General features: G+C 43.4%; 1 protein-coding gene across 2 annotated transcripts in view; it reads right to left on the bottom strand.

Moving 5' to 3' along the window:
* Window positions 1–3,337: 3,337 nt before the first annotated feature.
* SLC30A7 (solute carrier family 30 member 7) overlaps window positions 3,338–22,283 on the bottom strand; it is a 70,119-nt gene continuing 51,173 nt past the window's right edge. For both annotated transcript variants that reach the window (XM_073571658.1, XM_073571657.1), the window contains exons 8-11: window positions 14,753–14,888; window positions 12,457–12,547; window positions 9,737–9,886; window positions 3,338–9,163 (exon numbers count right to left, since the gene is read on the bottom strand). In XM_073571658.1, coding sequence (XP_073427759.1) covers window positions 9,116–9,163; window positions 9,737–9,886; window positions 12,457–12,547; window positions 14,753–14,888 — 425 coding nt within the window. In that variant the 3' untranslated portion in view covers window positions 3,338–9,115. The remainder of the gene's footprint in view (window positions 9,164–9,736; window positions 9,887–12,456; window positions 12,548–14,752; window positions 14,889–22,283) is intronic.

Here is a 22,283-nt window from a genome sequence, read left to right as displayed (position 1 = left end):
ATACCTATATTTCTCTGCTGCATCTGTGCATCATGAATCGTGGTATGTGTTAAAGGGGCCCACAGACTCCTGGAGCCGTCCCTGCAATAGCTGACAGACCTGGAGGTCATCATAATGATCATCAGCCCGCGATGACATCGCTGTGGTGCCGATTGGATGGGAGGCAGCCTCCTCCCTTTCTTAGCCCTCTAAATGCTGTGATTGCAGCATTTAGGGGGTTAAATGGCCTGGTGTGGTGCTGACACCACTCCTCGCTGTGACAGCAGGAACTCAGCTATCACTTAGGCAGAGCTCCCAGCGGAGATCATGCAAGCACTGCACCTGTCCCCGCGTAATCGCCATGACGTAAATTTACGTCATTTTGTGGGAACCCCTTTCCAATCATGGTATAATGTTACATCAAATTATGTGAAGAGGTTAAAGTGTTTGAAGCTTTCTACGCAGATTTCAGGGCGGGACTGTGGGTAGGGTCTCCCACTGCAGCCGCTCCACCTGACTCTGGTGTTTCCATGACAGATCACTGATTGATGAGGCACCTGCCTCCTGTCTGAATTTTCATACGACCGCAGTTGTGGGCGTCACGTGTTTTTTCGATTAAAATTCCATTCACCTGTGTTTATCTTCCCCATGTTCAGGCTATGTTAGTTCCTGTCTTTTCACATGTAATTTTTTGGGGGAGGTTGCTCTACCACTGCTTTTGGCACTTATCCGAGCTGTCCAGTGTCTGAAAACCACGTACAGTGGGGAAAAAAAGTATTTAGTCAGTCAGCAATAGTGCAAGTTCCACCACTTAAAAAGATGAGAGGCGTCTGTAATTTACATCATAGGTAGACCTCAACTATGGGAGACAAACTGAGAAAAAAAAATTCAGAAAATCACATTGTCTGTTTTTTTTCATTTTATTTGCATATTATGGTGGAAAATAAGTATTTGGTCAGAAACAAGCAATCAAGATTTCTGGCTCTCACAGACCTGTAACTTCTTCTTTAAGAGTCTCCTCTTTCCTCCACTCATTACCTGTAGTAATGGCACCTGTTTAAACTTGTTATCAGTATAAAAAGACACCTGTGCACACCCTCAAACAGTCTGACTCCAAACTCCACTATGGTGAAGACCAAAGACCTGTCAAAGGACACCAGAAACAAAATTGTAGCCCTGCACCAGGCTGGGAAGACTTAATCTGCCATAGCCAACCAGCTTGGAGTGAAGAAATCAACTGTGGGAGCAATAATTAGAAAATGGAAGACATACAAGACCACTGATAATCTCCCTCGATCTGGTGCTCCACGCAAAATCCCACCCCGTGGGGTCAGAATGATCACAAGAACGGTGAGCAAAAATCCCAGAACCACGCGGGGGGGGACCTAGTGAATGAACTGCAGAGAGCTGGGACCAATGTAACAAGGCCTACCATAAGTAACACACTACGCCACCATGGACTCAGATCCTGCAGTGCCAGACGTGTCCCACTGCTTAAGCCTGTACATGTCCGGGCCCGTCTGAAGTTTGCTAGAGAGCATTTGGATGATCCAGAGGAGTTTTGGGAGAATGTCCTATGGTCTGATGAAACCAAACTGGAACTGTTTGGTAGAAACACAACTTGTCGTGTTTGGAGGAAAAAGAATACGGAGTTGCATCCATCAAACACCATACCTACTGTAAAGCATGGTGGTGGAAACATCATGCTTTGGGGCTGTTTCTCTGCAAAGGGGCCAGGACGACTGATCCGGGTACATGAAAGAATGAATGGGGCCATGTATCGTGAGATTTTGAGTGCAAACCTCCTTCCATCAGCAAGGGCATTGAAGATGAAACGTGGCTGGGTCTTTCAACATGACAATGATCCAAAGCACACCGCCAGGGCAACGAAGGAGTGGCTTCGTAAGAACCATTTCAAGGTCCTGGAGTGGCCTAGCCAGTCTCCAGATCTCAACCCTATAGAAAACCTTTGGAGGGAGTTGAAAGTCCGTGTTGCCAAGTGAAAAGCCAAAAACCATCACTGCTCTAGAGGAGATCTGCATGGAGGAATGGGCCAACATACCAACAACAGTGTGTGGCAACCTTGTGAAGACTTACAGAAAACGTTTGACCTCTGTCATTGCCAACAAAGGATATATCACAAAGTATTGAGATGAAATTTTGTTTCTGACCAAATACTTATTTTCCACCATAATATGCAAATAAAATGAAAAAAAAAACAGACAATGTGATTTTCTGGATTTTTTTTTCTCAGTTTGTCTCCCATAGTTGAGGTACCTATGATGTAAATTACAGACGCCTCTCATCTTTTTAAGTGGTGGAACTTGCACTATTGCTGACTGACGAAATACTTTTTTTCCCCACTGTATAGCCCACTAGCAAAGTCAACATTTGTTTTTTTTTCTACCTTGTATCAAACATCCTGACAGGACGTAGATCCATCGTCTTGTGTTCCCAGTTTATTATCCACCTTAGACCTCCCAGAATCTATTACAATAGAGATCTGAAGCTTTAGGCTCTCCACTGATCAACCCACCATAAGAAAATTATTCAAGTATGGGATAATTATAATTTCTTCCTCACGCTATAACATTTGTAAAAATTCTTTGGACTTGACATATGCCAAATGGAAGAGATTGCTACTACATTTCTGGAACAATCTGTGCAGACAGACTCCATTTGAAATGTTTAGGTCAGGGGTCATTATATTTAGAATTGAATGAATGGAGACCTTGGACTTTTTGACTAGGAATAGATTTGAGTAAGAGGCCCCTCTGCATGAGAGACCAAAGCAAACATGCCTTTTAAGTAGACGAAGAAAACTCTCAATGCAGAGATGAGTATTTCATTTAATTTGAGCTTACGTCGGCTACTATAAATTTTCAAAAGGAAAGGAGATTAATTGGTATGAGATGGACTTATCGCTTGACTTCCATGGCCAGAGAGAGGATATGGCTGAGAGTGTCCCAAAACCGTTCCATGGCCAGAGAGTGCATCAATGCCCAGAGAGCGTCCCAAAACAGTTCAGCTTTGGAAGTCAGGACACCTCTCTGAAGAATATAAAATAAAGCTGCTGGTACGAGAGGAAATCTAAAACTGGAATAATGATTCAGATTTCATAATGAAAGTGTATTAGTAAGATCAAATAAAAAGGTATTTAAAGCTTTTGCAAATGGAATTTTTTTTCCCTGACAAACCCTTGACTTGCACAGCCCTGGACATGGTCATTCACATACTAATAGACTTCATTTAAACATTAGAAATTATTGTTATCAGTATGCAATATAAGCAAATAGAAGATCCTAAGTTCACATCGGGTGTGCCTCAATTGGAAAGAAAAACTCCACACGCTCAGATGTAAAACTTATATCCAGCAATTTATTTCATTATGAAGCCAAAGACATACAGTTGATCTCACTCCACAAACTATTGTATTGTAGAGGGCTCTGTATTGGCTTGGATCTTAGTTTTGTGATAAAATACCTAATACTTCCAGATTGATCTGTTGATGTGAGATGTTTATGGTTAGCTACCAGATACCTGCCGGCATCAGCTCTTAGGTGACCTTTAGAATGCCATGTGGTTATTTAAATGCCAATTTCCATTCTCCCACCAAGTAATGCATCAAATGTGCCTGACGCCGTTTCCTTTCCTCCTGTATAATAATGAATACGTTCTATACAGTATATGTGTGTACATGTTACCAGTGATTGGGGTGGTCATTGGGCACACTTCTATGTGAAACATTTAATCCGACAACTGGGGTCTATAAAGACTTTAAATGGTTATTTTCATTAAAATGGGTCAAAACAAGCAACTTTGAAATCTTCAAGTTATTAAACATATCCATTCTAGAGAAACAAGAGATTTTCTACTTCTATAATCTAATGCTTCTTGCCTCCGAGGTGAGGAGCCCAGCCTTCGCAAGAAGTTTGTAAGAGATGATAAAAGCATCACTGAAGATAACCGGCTGGCTAACACCAGCTCTAAGGCCTCTGCACTCCTACAATGCTGCATGGGCACAGATACCTCATATAGTGGGTACGGAAAGTATTCAGACCCCTTTAAATTTTTCACTCTGTTTCATTGCAGCCATTTGGTAAATTCAAAAAAGTTCAATTTTTTGCTCATTAAAATGTACACTCTGCACCCATCTTGACTGAAGAAAAAAAAGGGTAGAAATTTTTGCAAATTTATTACAAAAGAAAAAAAAAAAAAAAATCACATGGTCGTAAGTATTCAGACCCTTTGCTCAGTATTGAGTAGAAGCACCCTTTTGAGCTAGTACAGCCGTAAGTCTTCTTGGGAATGATGCAACAAGTTTTTCAGACCTGGATTTGGGGATCCTCTGCCATTCTTCCTTGCAGATCCTCTCCAGTTCCGTCCGGTTGGATGGTGAACGTTGGTGATCAGCCATTTTCAGGTCTCTCCAGAGATGCTCAATTGGGTTTAGGTCAGGGCCCTGGCTGGGCCAGTGAATAATGGTCAGAGTTGTTCTGAAGCCACTCCTTTGTTATTTTAGCTGTGTGCTTAGGGTCATTGTCTTGTTGGAAGGTGAACCTTCGGCCAAGTCTGTGGTCCAGAGCACTCTGGAAGAGGTTTTCATCCAGGATATCTCTGTACTTGGCCGCATTCATGTTTCCTTCAATTTCAACCAGTCGTCCAATCCCTGCAGCTGAAAAACACCCCCCATAGCATGATGCTGCCACCACCATGTTTCACTGTTGGGATTGTATTGGGCAGATGATGAGCAGTGCCTGGTTTTCCCTACTCATACCACTTAGAATTATCACCAAAAAGTTCTATCTTCGTCTCATCAGACCAGAGAATCTCATAGTCTGGGAGTCCTTCATGTGTTGTTTAGCAAACTCTATGTGTGCTTCTTTCATATGTCTTGCACTGAGGAGAGGCTTCCGTCCAGCCACTCTGCCAGAAAGGCCTGACTTGTGGAGGGCTGCAGTGATAGTTGACTTAGTGGAACTTTCTCCCATCTCCCTACTGCATCTGTGGAGTTCAGCCACAGTGATCTTGGGGTTCTTCTTTACCTCTCTCACCAAGGCTCTTCTCCCACGATTGCTCAGTTTGGCTGGACGGCCAGGTGTAGGAAGACTGCTAGTGGTCCCAAACTTCTTCCATTTAAGGATTATGGAGGCCACTGTGCTCTTAGGAATCTTGAGTACTGTAGAAATTCTTTTGTAACCTTGGCAAGATCTGTGCCTTGCCACAATTCTGTCTCTGAGCTCCTTGGCCAGTTCCTTTGACCTCCTGATTCTCATTTGGTCTGACATGCACTGTGAGCTCTTATATAGACAGGTGTGTGCCTTTACGATCACAAGGAAATGGACAGCATGTGACTTAACATGAGTGTCTGAGCAATGGGTCTGAATATTTATGGCCATGTGATATTTCAGTTTTTCCTTTTTTAACAAATTTGCAAAAATGTCTACATTTCTGTTTTTTCCCGTCAAGATGGGGTGCAGAGTGTACATTAATGAGAAAAAAATGAGCAATAACATAATTGTAGGGCAGACAGTGTGGGCCAGTGGCAGAGCCAGATCACTGGTCTAAAGGTCAAGGCGCTTGTGTTTAGATAATTATGTCAAAGTTGTCTCACCCTTTTAAGGACACAAAATCACCACTGACAGATGTCACAAATATTCAGAATTTTAGAGCAGCGTTTCTCAGCTCCAGTCCTTAAGTATCAACAACAAGTCAGGATTTATTTAGCATTGTAAAATTACTGTAGGTGCCAGATATAGGTACTGGTGTTCACTAAATGGCACGTGTGCACATCTTGCTGTCCTTGATGTCATTCTGTGCAACCGACAGCCCCAAATTTATGATTCCTCACAGTTCAGTACTCTAGAGAAGTAGATGGTTGTACTTGGCCTCCTCAACACCTCTTCTCTGAAGTACACAACAGAGGCATAAATAAGTGGAAGTTCAGATATTTCTGACATATACTAGAAAGATGGCTCAGATGGAAGCACCCCTTTAAGTTCTGATGCGTCTTTAGTCGTGATGAGCGAATGTGCTCGGATATCATCCGAGTGTTTTAAGCGTGCTCGGATATTATGTTCGGCTGCATGATTCACCTCTGTTAGACATTCGCAACACATGTGGGGATTGCCCACATTTGTTGCGGATGTCTAATAGCTGTGAGACATGCAAACGAAGGGATTTAACCCCTTCACGACATGTGGCGTGCATGTACATCACGTCATGTCCCTCCCTTTGATGTGGGCTCCATGACCGTGGGTCGGCCGATGTGTTGGCATGACAACCTGGGGTCTGCAGGAGACCCCTGTGGTTGTTACTGCTGGTTTGCTATGAGCACCGCCCAGCGGTTGGCGCTCATAGCAAGTGAGCATTTCTGCTACACACAGGGGATCCGATCATCGCCTGTGTGTAGCAGAGGTGATCGGGTTATAACAGCTTCTAGTCTCCCATGGAGACTACTGAAGCAAGTGAAAAGTAAAAATGTTTTTAAAAATATTAAAAAAATAAAATTTAAAAGTTCAAATCACCCCCCATTCGCCCCATTCAAAATAAAGTAATTAAAAAAAAAAAAAACACATTTGGTATCACCGTGTTCAGAACTGCTCGATCTATCAATATATAAAAAGAAATAATCCAATCAGTAAACAATGTAACGAAAAAAAATCAAAACTCCAAAATTACATTTTTTTGGTCGCCGCAACCTTGCATTAAAACGCAATAACGGGTGAACAAAAGATCATATCCACACCAAAATGGTATCAATAAAAACACCAGCTCAGCACACAAAAAATAAGCCTTCACTCAGCCCCAGATCACAAAAAATGGAGGTGCTGCGGGTCTTGGAAAATAATGCAATTTTTAACAAATTTTGGATTTTTTTCACCATTTAAATAAAAAACAACCTAGACATGTTTGGTATCTACAAACTCATAATGACCTGGAGAATCATAATGGCAGGTAAGGTTTAGCATTTGGTGAACATAGGAAAAGTAAATCCAAAAAACAGTTTTGCAATTGCACTTTTTTTTGCAATTTCACCACACTTAGAATTTTTTTCCCCGTTTTCGAGTACGATATGGTAAAACCAATGGTGTTGTTCAAAATAAAACTCTTCTGGCAAAAACAAGCCCTCACATGGCCATATTCACAGAAAAATAAAAAAAATTATGGCTCTGGGAAGAAAGGGAGCGAAAAACAAACGCAAAAACGAAAAAGGGCTGCGGTGTGAAGGGGTAAAACATCCGAGTATGCCCAAGATACTCGGATAATACTAGAGCATATTCCGATAACATGTTATCCGAGTACATTTGCTCATCACTATTCATTAGGAGTGGAATAATCTAAAAATGTACATTTCAGTTCTATGGGAGCCTTCTAATCATGACCAGCTGGGAATAAGGAGGACTGTCTTTTTCTTTTGTAAACACCAGTTTTAAAAGAGCTGAATATGATTGCAATTCTGCACCCTTCATTTCAACTACACGTCCTGTTCGGATCGCTGGTACTGTGCACCCATATTGCTATCACATGAAATTAGACTTCGAGCCTTCTACTTTCCTTCAGTATTTTTAGCTAAAGGAAAGAAACTCCAATAGGAAAGGTTTTACTTCCTCTACATACAATGTATTATTTAGATTAAAAAAAAAAAAAAGGGAACGTGAAAATCACATGTTCCTGTAAAGCAAGCCCTTAGTATCGACAGATCAGAACACTTTTCGAGGCAAGTTTTCAGTCTACTACGTATGGATTGCCGAGTCCTAAAATGAAAAAAGGGGAAAATATGGCACGTTCAAGACCACCATTTTTTTTTTTTTTTAACAAGTGGATCGGTGTTTTTCTCCAGCTCACAGTCAAACACAGAGCGCTGCAGCACCACTGATGATAATGGAGCTTCAACCTAGTGTAAACCATAGATTGACTACAGGTAAACGCTTATGTCTTTACTTATTAGGAAATATCCATACATCTTTAAAAATCCTTCAAAGTAAGAAAATGGTTAAAAAAAGAATAACCGTAGTGGATGAAAGCAAAATGCATTTGCACCTATGTATATTCAGGGTCCAGAACATATTCTCTAGCCCTTGTGTAATACGTATTCCTCCGTGGAGGTTGCTGGATGCTCTGGAATGAGACGAATACACTCATCCCATGTTCTGAACTTCATTGATTTTCACAATGTTTCATAAAAAGCATGTAGAAGAGTCTGTGCAAGATGAAGAGCTGGACGTGACGTACTGAACGATAGCAGCACTGGAGGTGGACGTTCAGTCATTTTGCATTATGTCGTTTTTTTCACAACCATGTTCCAAGTGAGATATGCAGGACAGTAAGTCACGGGCAAGGCGACATTAATGGCACAGGTGGAGTGGTCTCACCCCCTTGTGCTGTGGGATATTAGTTTCCCAACTTTATAGTTGGGGGAAGGCACTTGGGTAATAATTCTATCCAGTTTTCCATCTGGGAGGAGGGCAGCTATAACTAGGTCGTCCAGGTTCTCCTTCCTCGCTGGTATTATCGCTTAGTTCAGCTACTCTTAACACTGCTCACAGATTTCTACATGTAACCCAAGAAAAAGAAAAATCTTGTGTCTCATTTTGCAGAATTCAAGAGTATAGGTTGTAAAACGGAGGGGCTGCAAGTGATTACTAGGCATCTCCTGCCATGCCGTGGGCAGCAGCCTCTGAGTTTATATGAAGGACGTCCAGACTAAAATCATTCGTACCTGGACACTAGGTGTTAAATAAATGCTAACGCTGCCCTCGGGTCCACATATGGTTTCACAGTACTAGTAGATCCAGAGTCGATACACCTAAGGTGCTCGCACGTTAGATGGTACGGCGGGTGAATGATAGGACGGTACTACAATGCAAGAGAAGCCCAAAGAAGGCAACAGGGATCCTGGACAGTGACCCAACAAGATGCGAAAAGAAGGCAACGTCTGACATGCCGTCCATATTCTGTATAAAATGTAGACTTGAATTTGAAGGAATTGTGGCACAAGTGGGAGACCCATCTCCAAACATGATCATGTGGAGATGCTTGGCCCCAATGGGTGCATCCCTGCAGTGGCTTTTTATTTTTAGGTCCTAGTGCTCACGTTGGTGCTTTGGTCCGAGAGATGAGGTCAGACGAAGGTTTACATGGCCGCTGTATCTATCTGTACATACAGCTGCCTGACGCCAGCCTAAGAAAGAAAAAAATAAAGAGAAGACAAGAAAAAAAGAAAAGTATGCTTTAGATGGGGTCTCTGATAGAAAATCACATTACCTAAAATATAACAGGAAATGACAAAAAAAAGTCAGGAACTAGAAAGCCCCAAAATGTAGTGTTAATAGATACTCCAGTTATTTTAACTTTCTCTTAGGAAGGGAGTCTCAGACCACCAGGTCATAGACACACACAATGTACGTCTTTACATTTAACCACTGTTGAACCCATCTTTGATCTGTGTTTCTAAGGGGCATAACATGGGTACAGTCCCTGTGGACAACTCCGCAATTGCCAGCTATCGCCACCACTGTCCCATAATGTGGCCAAATAGTTTTCTAGAAAGTAAACTTCATGTTCTAGTCTCCCCCTTTGGAGAGAGTGCCTGGTTGGATGGTAGAATGAGAAGCGGCATTAGGCTGTGACATTTTGTCATACAGTATTAGAAGCCAAGTGCTGTGAGCCTGAGATCACAGCATATAATACACGCTGGGGAATAAGGACTGAAATTAGTGCTAACATGCAAAGATCCATGTCAAAGCCCCCATACCTGTGTGAAAATATTATGAGTCTGGCTGAGAATCCAGCGGGCGTCTGCCTCAGGTCCCACCACCAGTTTTAGGGTCCCAATGTAAACATCCGTACAGAGAGTCCAGAAATGTGGGTCGTGTAGATGATAAACGCCCTGGAGCTGCTGCACCTGGAGAAAAAGAAAAAACAAAAATGAATACATGACCATCGAAATGCATATCAAGCCTGAGTAGCAGACATAGCGACATCCAGCAAGTTGGCGAGGCTTCATGTACTATGCCCCCTCCTAATGCCACATCAGACCCAAGTAGCAGATATGGTGCTATCCGCCCCCTGTTTCTAATTCCATCTACAGTATATTATCACTTATGACTTTCCATAGACTTAAGTTTTCATGGACTGTAACAAATGGACTGTAGTGCTTTGCCGAGACAGGACACAGTTAGGGGAAGCAACAATGGGCCAAAGATGAACCCATTCTGACTGCACCTTGCTACCAGGTAATGGTAGACATTACAAATTTTACAATTCTAATGCTAGAACTATAGGTGAGATTAATTTAGGATCCTGGGGTGGGAAATTGGGCAAAGTCCTTGCTCAATGTGAGATCAGGTGGATCTATCGGCTGGGTACTTTGAGTCTAAATGGTCTGAATGAAACCTTAGGGTTTTCAGCCTTTCTTTAATGGTCATATATGGAGGCATTTTTTATGGGGTTGGGTATGTGAGGGGGGTTCTTAATAAATAAATTTTATTTATATGGTTTTATTCTGTTATATTAATTTGTGTATATTATGTTTAGAGTTGGCATTTACCGTGAACTGATGGGAGGAAGATTGGGGTATAAACCGTATTGAAGAAGAGAAAAATAACTTCAGAAAATCAAAATTAATGAATACCGATAACAATGGAAAGAAGAAGCATTAGTAAGCATTGATTCACTTTATAATGGATTTTTTTATGGTTATTTAACCATATTATTTATAGTATATAATTTTTTGGATAAATTGATAAATTATATATACTGATGAGTATATATAATAGACATTAATTTTTTCCATAAAAAAATAAATTAAATTTTGTAGGTTAAATATTTATCATATGCACTTTATAGTTATTAGTTTAAGATATGCATTTATTAACTTGTATAATGCACTTTTTTATATTCACTATGTGTATTATGGTATATTCACTATATATTGATAATATATTCTATAGGGATTTATATAGATTATGTATGTTATGGATAAAATAGTGGGAATCCATTAACGTGGCACTGGTCACTTTCATTGCCCGCTTTTAGCATTATTATTTTATCAGCACTTGTTTTTTCTTTTCATGTTCACATTAAATCATCACTGACACTTAGCATCTTTTGTTAATATTCTTTTTTTCTTTCTTTCATTCCTTTAATGCTCCTCTTCCATTGAATTAGTTTGTTTCCTGTAGCTCCACAGGATGGTGCGCACGCGTATTGTGGTCAGCTCTCCGCTTACTTCCGGCAGCGCTACCATGGTGTCCAGCATGCGTCTCATCATGCGGTCCACCGAGCGGATGCCAGAAAGTATATTTGAAGAACCCGGAAGAGCCTGACTGGCGCATGCGCCATTGAATCCCGGCGTGAGAGCCGGATAATGACCTTTCTCTAATCCTATTGGTTTCAGGTCAAATAAATACACCTCCCCAACCTCTCTTGGCACGCCCCCGGAAGAAGCAAGCGGGCGAAATGCGCGTCGGGGCGCAGGGGTTCACTTCTCCTTATCTAAGTAAGTAACTTTGCTGTGATTTTTCACATTGATTCTAGTGGGGATTTCTATATTCCTCCACTATCTGCTGGGCATTACAGGTGGCAAATAGATTGGATCATGGTTTAGGGACATTATTTATGTGGGAATATGGAGTGTATTGGAGATGTTTTTGGGCACTAATTGAACTATAAAAACTGCTCTTGCTCCCCACATTGAATCTTGGATTCCCTAAATGTGATGGTTTAACAATTTTTTCCTGTCTAATTTATACTTATATGTGCAGCTTTACTTTTTGTTCCCCACTTACTAATTAGATTGTACCAGTGGTTGGTGTCCCCTTTTGGGGTATATTTATTGTGATCATGCTGAAGTAGCATTTTATGAATTTTTTAACATTTGAATAAAAAAAATAATTTTAAGAGTTTATGGTGAGTTCTCCTTCAATGGAAGTCTTCAAACAGAGGCTGGACAGACATCTGACTGGGATGATTTAGCGAATCCTGCTTTGAGCAGGGGGTTGGACCAGATGGCCCAGGAGGTCCCTTCCAACTCTACGATTCTATGATTCTTCTTCTTAGTGATGGTTTTTACAGCTGTCCTGTGGATTTATATACCAGGTAACGGTGGACGGTGCTCTGTGGAGACTGGACACAGTCAGGGGAAGTAACAATGGGCCAAAGATGAACACAATCTGACTGCAGCTTGCTACCAAGTGAAGGTGGACGGTGCTCTGCGGAGATGGGACACAATCAGGGGGGGAGTAACAATGGGCCAAAGATCAGCAAAATCTGTCTGCACACTGCTACCGGCGACGGTGGACAGTGCTCTGCAGAGTTCACAGCCCTGTATAGCAATCGTGAAGGCCACTGTTCACAGATCTGAACCAGATCTAGTGCTCATAAAGCAGTATGATGAGAAGAGGACGGCACAATGCTTTATACACTTACACCACAAAGTAGACATGTTAGCTGGAGAAGGAGGAGTATACTAACCCGCTGGTAACATTCAGGAAGCAAATTATCCAAGGCTGGGGGAGTTCTCTGCATGAGGATCCCAATTGACTGCTTAAGTAAAGGAATAACACTGGAGGGAAAAAATATTCTCAGATTAATCAAACTTCTGAAGTGATGTAGAATCATTTGTCATATTCCTTGCACCCTCCATAAAGAACACAGTCTGCAGTAATGTATCCTATAGCAGCCACCAGCAGATGACCCCAGGAGCTTCCCCACGTATACAATACGCCTGCAGTGTGGCATGTTGGAGTCTCCCTGCAGAGGTCTACATCTGGACATACTGCAGACCTGTACCTCCAACAAAAGGCAAAAAACGATTTGTGGACAAAGGTGTACAACAGCAGTATCTGTGGCTACATCTTACTCACAATAGTAATGCTAGGTACCAGAATGCACATTGTTGTGGTTATCAAAACCCCAGGGGGATTATAAACCACTAAAAAAAATATATAATTCACTTTATCCCCACGCCATAGTTCTACAGTGAGCTTTTATCTTACAGTCAACTCTGACCTGATCCTCACATCTGTCCCACACTACACACAGAAAATTCCCAGCAAAATAAAAGGCTTCACAGCACTTCTATCAGCTCATTTATGTCTCATTTTACAACTAAAAGTAAGGAATATATAAATATATGATCACATGAGTTCAGCTAGTGGACGCACACCTCCTCAGCTTGTGTGTGGACGTCTGACTACTACCTGCAGCAACCGGTCTACAGCAGGACAGATCACTAAGGCACACCCCCTTGGCTAATGGGGCAGGACATCAGTGGATCACTGGTCAAATATGGGACTGATCAGTGGGAGTCTCTGCAGAATTTCTACCAGAAAGAGTTTTAGAATTATTCAGAGCATCACAGGAGCATCATTCTGGCACTGCACAGCATTGTTGTATGCATGGACCCGAATTTTAATAAAAAGTTTAACAAAATGATACCTACCTTCTAGTAGCATAGACAATGTTTACGACAAAAAAAACAAACGAAAAACCCCCAAAATGTCAGCTGCTGCAGAACATTTTTTAAAGAGATGGTCGCATTTTCTAAAGTGGCATTTGCCGTCATTGCGGTGTGGAGAGGAGTGTGGCGGCTGAGCTCCTGTCTACCTGGCACAGAACGGTGCTGCGGTTCCTCTGCACAGCTGGGGGGGGGGGGGGGTCACAGCTCCTCTGCGTAAGGTGAAACACTGGAGGGTTCCAGTGCCAATCCTATACTGCGCCTCTTCTTCTCCTCAGGATCCTGGGGATCACAGGCAGAACATGGACCCACATGAATCATAAGGTGATGCCATATTTTAGGGAATGGTCATCGCTTTGAGAGATGGGAAAGACCAAGAAGGAAATGTGTCCACCATTGATGGATATGAAGTACCCCAATAAGGTTCAAGGAATAGTTCTGCAGCATCTGAGGAGTGTTGCAGGAGCAAGGACACACTGATCGTTACAAAGAATACCACAGGACGCCGCAGGAGAAGAAAATTACGCTCATCAGTCGGATTATTCCGATTCCGGGTTGTGGTGCCTTCACCATTTTCCCCTGGGCAGAGGCTCCCGGATATTCAGGACCTGCAGCCGGTCAGATTCACCAAACTGAACCAGAGTTTCTGTTCTCCTATGGATCGATTGGTGAAGGGCTGCAGTGACTGAAGGGGCATGCTCGACCCTAAGACCCTATCACTTGTGCAATCAATTACTGCAGGTACAGAGGGACTAGGCAGGAGACATTACACATGGAAGCTTAGTTCTAATTCAAGGTGGATCTGCCTTCCCTTGGCACAGAGAAGACATGCAAGTGTTGGTAAAACTCTCCCCAGTCGTGCAGAATGGGGGATTAGAAAGTACATTACATCCAAAGAAGAAGGAACTGAGAGCAACAAAACTGTGACTGTACGTCGACTGGCAGCACTTTCTGTTTGTCAAGAAGCCACATGATCCAATCCTGCCAATTCCATATATTATACATACATTATACATGCCACATATGTCAGGTTACTTATCTACAGATTGCAAGATCCCTTTAATGCATAAATGAGAACAAATAGGTGTTGTTTGACTAAAAATCAAATTACAAGTATTAAACTTGAATTTAAAATCCCGATCCCTGATTTTTCAGGCAGGCAGGGATAGAAGAGCGAGCACAGATATCCCGACTTTCTGGATTATCCCATGTATCTGTCTTGCTAGATTAGCAGTTTGATAACATGTCTGTAGCAGTGGGCGGTGTAAAGACCGTGCTATAGCCTCTGACAATAGCTAGAGAGACACTCACCTGACGAAGATGAGCAAAGCGATAAGCATGGAGCATATAGGGTCCGCAATCATCCATCCATACCGCTGCATCAGGATAGTGGAGATGATCACACCGACACTCCCCAGCGTGTCCGCCACAATGTGCAAAAATACTCCTTTAAGAAAAGAATGAATGGGGGTCCTTCACAACGTAAACCAGAGGGTCTTGACCTATATTCTTACAAATATCTACAATGTGAATACTCCATGTGTCTAAGAGAGGCATTTTCAGGGACCGGATTAATGAAGAGGATAATGTAGGATGGACACGGCAGGTCAGCATTTGTAGACCACCTTGTTCCATCTTGTAGCTCTCCAGCCCCAAATGTCTACACGTGGCCCCATTCCTGAAGATGCCAAAAGTTGCGCCGAAATTTTGTAATCTCGTCAAAACTTTTACAACAGAATTCAGGAGTGAAAGCTTCGATGAATCGGACCCATAGCGGGAACAGGGTCAGATGTGACAAAGTTGGGATAAATACCATAAATAATAAAAAAAAAACCACTAAATATTATGAGCATTTACGTAAACATTTACAAAAAAATACAAAGCTGCAGGCGTTCATGTGTCAGGGCTGAGAATCCCTACTTTTTTAGCAAAATTCAACAGAGAAGCCAAAGTAGCTTGTACACTAGTGCTCTGCTGCCCTCTGCTGGACATCTGAGGTTACACAATACATTTTTCATTCCCAACTCACATGACTGCTTTCCTTATTCAACAGAAATTGTCAAAAAATTCTCTCATAGTAGCTTTTTTACTGCTAGTAACATTATAGGACGAAATTGGAGTTATTTGAGCTAAATGTATGAAATGGTGCATGACGACTCATAAATTCGGTCCATTTTGATCTCTACTAGTGATGAGCAAACGTGGTCGGATAAGTTGTGTCCCCGTGGCTGCAGGTCTCGCTGTTCTTACATGTGTTGTGTCTGTCGAACAGAGACATGTAGCAGCTGACATGTGCCGCTAACAGCCAATGGTGGAATTGCGATCCACCCACGGCTGTTAACCCGTTAAATGTCGCAGTCAAACTGACAGCGGCATTTAACCCGCACTTCCGGTAAGCGCGCCGGAAATCCCGCCCAACGGTGACCGCGTCACGTGATCGCGGGTCACTGATGGGTTAGCATGACAACCAGAGGTCTCCCAGTAGTCCTCTATGGTGGTCACTGCCGGATTGCTATGAGCACCACATGGTGGTCGGCGCACATAACAAGTCAGCCATTCTGCTACATACAGGCAATCTGATCATCACCTCTATATAGCAGAGCCGATCGGGTTATGGCAGCTTCTAGTCTCCCATGGAGACTATTGAAGAATGCCAAAAGTAAAAAAAAAAAAAAGGTTTTTAAAAATAATGAAAAAATATATAAAAGTTCAAATCACCCCCCTTTCGCCCAATTCAAAATAAAACAATAGAAAAAAAAAAAAAATCAAAACACACACATATTTGGTATTGCCGCATTCAGAATCGCCCGAACTATCAATATAAAATAAGAATTAACCCAATTGCTAAATGACGTAACAAGAAAAAAAGTCGACTTAAAACACCAGAATTACGTTTTTTTTTGTGGTCACTGCAACATTAAAATGGAATAATGGGCGATCAAAAGATCGCATATACACCAAAATGGTATCATTAAAAACGTCAGCTCGGCGCGCAAAAAATAAGCCCTCACCCAACCAGAGATCACGAAAAATGGAGACGCTACAGGTATCACAAAATGTTGCAATTTTTTTTTTTTTTTTTTTTTTACTAACTTTGGAATTTTTTTTTGACCACTTAAAATAAAAAAAGAACCTAGACATGTTTAGTATCTATGAACTTGTAATGACCTGGAGAATCATAATGACTGGTCAGTTTTAGCATTTAGTGAACCTAGCAAAAAAAGCCAAACAAAAAACAAGTGTGGGATTGCACTTTTTTACAATTTCACTGCACTTGGAATTTTATTCCCGTTTTCCATTATATGACATGGTAAAATCAATGGTGTCGTTCAAAAGTACAACTCGACCCGCAAAAAACAAGCCCTCACATGGCGATTTTGACCAAAAAAATAAAAAAAAGTTATGGCTCTGGGAAGAAGGAGAGCAAAAAAACAAAACTGTAAAACCAAAAATACCTCTGGTCATTAAGAGGTTAAAAGGGTCTTCCCACAAAGTACATTATAATCAATCGAACGTCTGTGGAGAAAATCCAATCTACCCGAAGATTTCATCCATTATAAGTTTATGCTTAAAACATATAACACTGCCCTTCATCTCTCAAAACAAACCTATTTCAGCACCCTCATCACCTCACTGTCCAATAACCCGAAACGTCTCTTTGACACTTTTCATTCCCTACTTAACCCAAGGATACAGGCCCCAACCACGGATCTCCATGCTGACGATCTGGCTAATTATTTCAAAGAAAAAATTGACCATATCCCACTGGAAATTATCTCCCAATCCCCTCATAGCATGCACTGTCCTCCCTTCCCCACTGCATGTAGCTCACTCTCTGATTTTGAACCAGTCACAGAAGTAATCAGGCTCCTTGCATCTTCGCGCCCTACCACTTGCACCAGTGACCCCATTCCATCACATCTCCTCCAGTCCCTTTCCACTGCTGTCACCACTCACCTACCTAAAATATTTAACCTCTCTCTCTCTCTTCCAACATCTTTCCTTCCTCAATTATGCATGCCATCATGCATCCACTACTTAAAAAACCATCCCTCGACCGAAACTGTGCTGCTAACTATAGACCAGCCTCTAATCTTCCCTTCATCTCTAAACTCCTGGAACGCCTGGTCCACACCAGTCTTATCCGCTATCTCTCCGATAACTCTCTCCTCGACCCTCTACAATCCGGTTTCTGCTCTCTACACTCTACTGAAACTGCCCTCACTAAAGTCTCAAATGATCTTCTAACAGCTAAATCTAATGGTCACTACTCCATGCTAATTCTCTTTGATCTCTGCACAGCATTCGACACTGTGGATCATCAGCTCCTCCCTCACTATGCTACACTTTATCGGCCTCAAGGACACCGTTCTCTCTTGGTTCTCCTCTTCTCTCTCTGACCGCTCCTTTACTGTATCTTTTTCTGGCTCCTCCTCCTCTCATCTTCCCATTACTGTTGGGGTTCCTCAAGGATCTATTCTAGGCCCCCTCCTCTTCTCTTTGTATACTGCCCCTATTGGTCAAACAATCAGTAGATTTGGTTTCCAGTACCATTTCTATGCTGATGACACTCAATTATACTTCTCCTGACATCACGCCTGCCTTTCTGGAAAACACCAGTGATCGTCTTACCTCTATCGGAAACTGAACCTGTCAAAAACTGAACTCCTCGTGTTTCCTCCCTCTACCAACCTACCTATGCCCGACATTGCCATTTCCGTGTGTGGTTCCATCATTACTCCCCAGCAACATGCCCGCTGTCTTGGGGTCATAGTTGATTCCGAGCTTTCATTCACTCCCCACATCCGATCACTGGCTCACTCTTGTTATCTGCACCTCAAAAACATTTCTAGAATTCGACTCTTTCTTACTTTCGACTCTGCAAAAACTCTTACCATTTCTCTTATTCATTCTTGTCTGGACTATTGTAACTCTCTACTAATCAGTCTCCCTCTTACCAAACTCTCGCCTCTCCAATCCGTCCTGAATGCTGCAGCCAGGATCACATTCCTCACCAATCGCTATACCGATGCCTCTGCTTTGTGCCAGTCCTTACACTGGCTACCCATCCACTCCAGAATTCAGTAAAAACTTGTTACCCTCACCCACAAAGCACTCCATGGCTACATCTCCTCACTAATCTCAGCCTACCACCCTACCCGTGCCATCCGTTCTGCTAATGACCTGAGGTTAACATCCTCAATAATCAGAACCTCCTACTCCCGTCTCCAAGATTTTTCATGTGCCGCGCCGATTTTTTGGAATGTACTACCCAGGCTAGTACGATTAATCCCCACAGTTTTAAGTGTTCCTTAAAAACGCAATTGTTCAGACTGGCCTATCACCTCAACGCACTAAACTAAATATTCCTGTGTGACTCAATTCAAGTTTTTTTTACCATATCCCGGTTCCTCGCATCATGTTTTCACATGCCTTTTGCATTTAATAGCCCTCTGTGTCTGTACTATTACATATTTAGACTGTTAACTGGTTCAATGCAGCAACAGGAACACCAGATTCTTACACTAGGGATGGTCCAAACAATAAAAGCAATTATTACCATCCACCTTTCATGTCTCCCCTTTTCCCTTATAGATTGTAAGCTTGCAAGCAGGGCCCTCATTCCTATTGGTATCTGTTTAGATCTATGTGCTTATTGCTATGCTATAATGTCTACTGTCTGTATAAGTCCCCTCTATAATGTAAAAGCGCTGTGGAATATGTTGGTGCTATAGAAATAAAATTATTATTATTATTATCTTGGAATAATAAGTTCCACAATTGGATGTGTTTAAATAAAATGTTCCTGTGCTGAGATAATGTTGTAAATGTGCCCCCGCTGTGTACTGTGTAATGGCTGTGTCTGACCGTACAGGGACATGGTCTGATCATACCACAGCTCCTGGGCAGGGGAGGAAAGAAAGGAAAGGAGAGTATACAGACAGGACAGCATGGGATCGCAGCTGATTCTTTTTATGTGGTAAAAACAAGCAGGGAAATATTTTACCTCACAGAAAGAATCAGCTGTGATCCCACAGGGTCCTGTAATTTATTTTACTTCTCTCTTTAGTCCCCCCAGAGAATTTATGCACGTACACACACATCCCATACTGGTGACTATAGTCATGCGTCAATAAGTCATTAATCACAGGAACTTAACCGTGACTGATGGGCCCCTGTGGATCATCACACTGCAGCGGTGGGGATGTAACCCATCTATGACAGGGCCGATTTTCTTTTTAGCACTGTATTTGGTAGGAATACCAAACATGTATACACAAATACATGGATTTTTGTGATAACTCACCGTAAAATCCTTTTCTCCGAGACGCTTATTGGGGGACACAGGTACTGTGGGTGTATGCTACTGCCGCCTGGAGGCTGACACTAAGTGAAAAAAAAAAAAAAGAGGTTAGCTCCTCCTCCGCCGTATACACCCTCGTCCCGACTACGGGCGGAAACCAGTTTGGTACAAAAGCAGTAGGAGATCAAACAAAAATTAGACAACATCAACCTCAATGCAGGTAACAACCTGTCTAGAAAATAATCACTCTAATCTCATGCAGAGAGCATATTAATTAAATAAACAGAAGCCAACTTGGCTATCAGGGTGGGTGCTGTGTCCCCCAATGAGCGTCTTGGAGTAAAGGATTTTATGGTGAGTTATCACAAAAATCCATGTTTCTCCTTCGCCTCATTGGGGGACACAGGTACTGTGGGACATCCTAAAGCAGTCCCTGGGTGGAAAGCTGACTCACCGATCCAAGCTACTGTACATGCACCTCCTGTCTAAAGGTGCGCCACCGTTGCTTGGAGAATCCTTCTAGCCAGGCTCGCATCCGCCGAAGCCTGAGTATGGATATTGTAATGTTCAGTAAACGCGTGCAGGCTGGACCAGGTTGCTGCCTTGCAAACCTGTTCCGACGTCGCCTGGTGCCGAAGTGCCCAAGAGGCGCCCACTGCTCGAGTAGAGTGTGCTCTGATCCCTGCTGGAATCGGCGCGCTTCTTCTGCAGTAGGACTCCTGAATAGCCAAACGAATCCATCTGGCTATGGTCGATTTTGAGGCAGCGAGTCCCTTCCTGCGACCTTCAGGGAGCACGAACAGCGCGTCTGACTGACGAAAGGGTGCCGTCCGCGACACGTATCTCCTGAGTGCTCTCACCAGGTCTAACGTATGCAGGTCCTTTTCCACACGGTGTCCCGGTGCTGGACAAAAAGAGGGCAAGACAATATGTGAAACGAGGAAACGACTTTTGGCAAAAAAAAAAAAATAAAAAAAAAAAAAAGAAGAAGGAGGAGCAGGTCTAAGAACCACCTTGTCCTTGCGAAAGGTCAGAAACGGGGCTCGACAAGCTAGTGCTGCCAGCTCAGAGACCCGCCTGATTGCTGTTATAGCTCCCAGGAACACCACCTTCCAGGAAAGGTATGACAAAGACATCCTGAAGCGGCTCAAATGGAGCTTCCTGCAGAAAACTTAGGACCAGGTTAAGGGCACTAGGCGTCCATAGGTGCCTTATAGCGAGGTACCAAGTGGGAGACCCCCTGGATGAAAGTCTTATCTGCAGGTTGGTAGCAATCCTGCGCTGAAAAAGGACAGATAAAGCCGATAACTGTCTCTTGAGAGAACTGGGGGCCAAGCCCGAGTCTGGACCAGACTGGCGAAAAACTAAGATGTTAGGGACAGAGAATCTCAGTGGAGAATAACCGCGGCGTCGGCACCATGCAAAGAAAAAAAACTTTCCAGGCGTGGTGGTAACTTCATGCCGAGGCATGCTTCCGGGCGCTAACCATTGTAGCAACCACTTTGCACCCAAACCCCGCCTGAGTCCGAATCTAAGATTCAACAGCCACGTCAATCCCAGGGCCCCTAAGTTCGGGCAGATTGGCCCCTGAGAAAGTAGATCTGGGCGCTCTGGCAGTCACCATGGCACGTTGACGAGCAGCTGCACTAGATCTGTGTACCACGCCCAACAAGGCCAGTCTAGGAGCAGCAGAATCACTGGCACCCCTTCTGCCTTGATCTTCTTGATAACCCTCGGAAGTAGTGGCAGCGGGGGAAATAGGTATGGGAGGCGAAACTGATTCCATAGCAGAACCAGCGCATACACGGCGATTGCCTGAGGGTCCCGGGACCGAGTGACAAATACGGACACCTTGGCGTTCACCCTGGAGGCAATCAGATCCACATCCGGTGTTCCCCACCGTTGGCAAATCTGCTGAAAAACCTCCGGGTGTAGCGACCATTCCCCGGAAGCAAGCCCCTGCCGGCTGAGGAAGACTGCCGCCCCGTTCTCTACCCCGGGATGAGGACTGCCGATATCACCGAGCGGTTCCTCTCGCCTAGCAAAGCACGTGCCATACCTCGTACATGGTTACCCTGCTGCGGGTGCCCCCTTGGTGATTTATGTAAGCCACCGCTGTGGCGTCATCAGAGTGAATCCGGACAGGGCGGCCTGCTAGAATGGTGATGAAACCATTGCAGAGTCAGCCGGATCGCCCGTATCTCCAACGATTTGATCGGGAGACGTACCTTCTGTGGTGACCACCGCCCCTGGGTCGTGTGGTGGCGAAAAACAGCTCCCCCAGCAAAGGAGGCTGGCGTCTGTTGTGACCACCAGCCACTGATCTGGGGGAAAGGGTTTCCCCTGAAGGGAGGAACTGATCGTCCACCACTCTAGTGACTGTCTAACCTGAGAGGACAACCGGCACCGATGATCGAGCGTGAACGGGTTCTTGTCCCAGGGTGACAGGAGGGCATGCTGCAGGGGGCGAAGATGGAACTGGGCGAACGGGATCGCTTCCATCGACGCCACCAATTTTTCTAGAATTCTTATGCAGAA

This window comes from Dendrobates tinctorius, unplaced genomic scaffold (genome assembly GCF_039654945.1).
Source record: "Dendrobates tinctorius isolate UK_male_01 unplaced genomic scaffold, ASM3965494v1 ptg000029l, whole genome shotgun sequence".
NCBI classification, from domain to species: domain Eukaryota; kingdom Metazoa; phylum Chordata; class Amphibia; order Anura; family Dendrobatidae; genus Dendrobates; species Dendrobates tinctorius.
The sequence above is the reverse complement of the archived record's forward strand: the minus strand, read 5'-3'. Positions and strand labels throughout refer to the sequence as shown.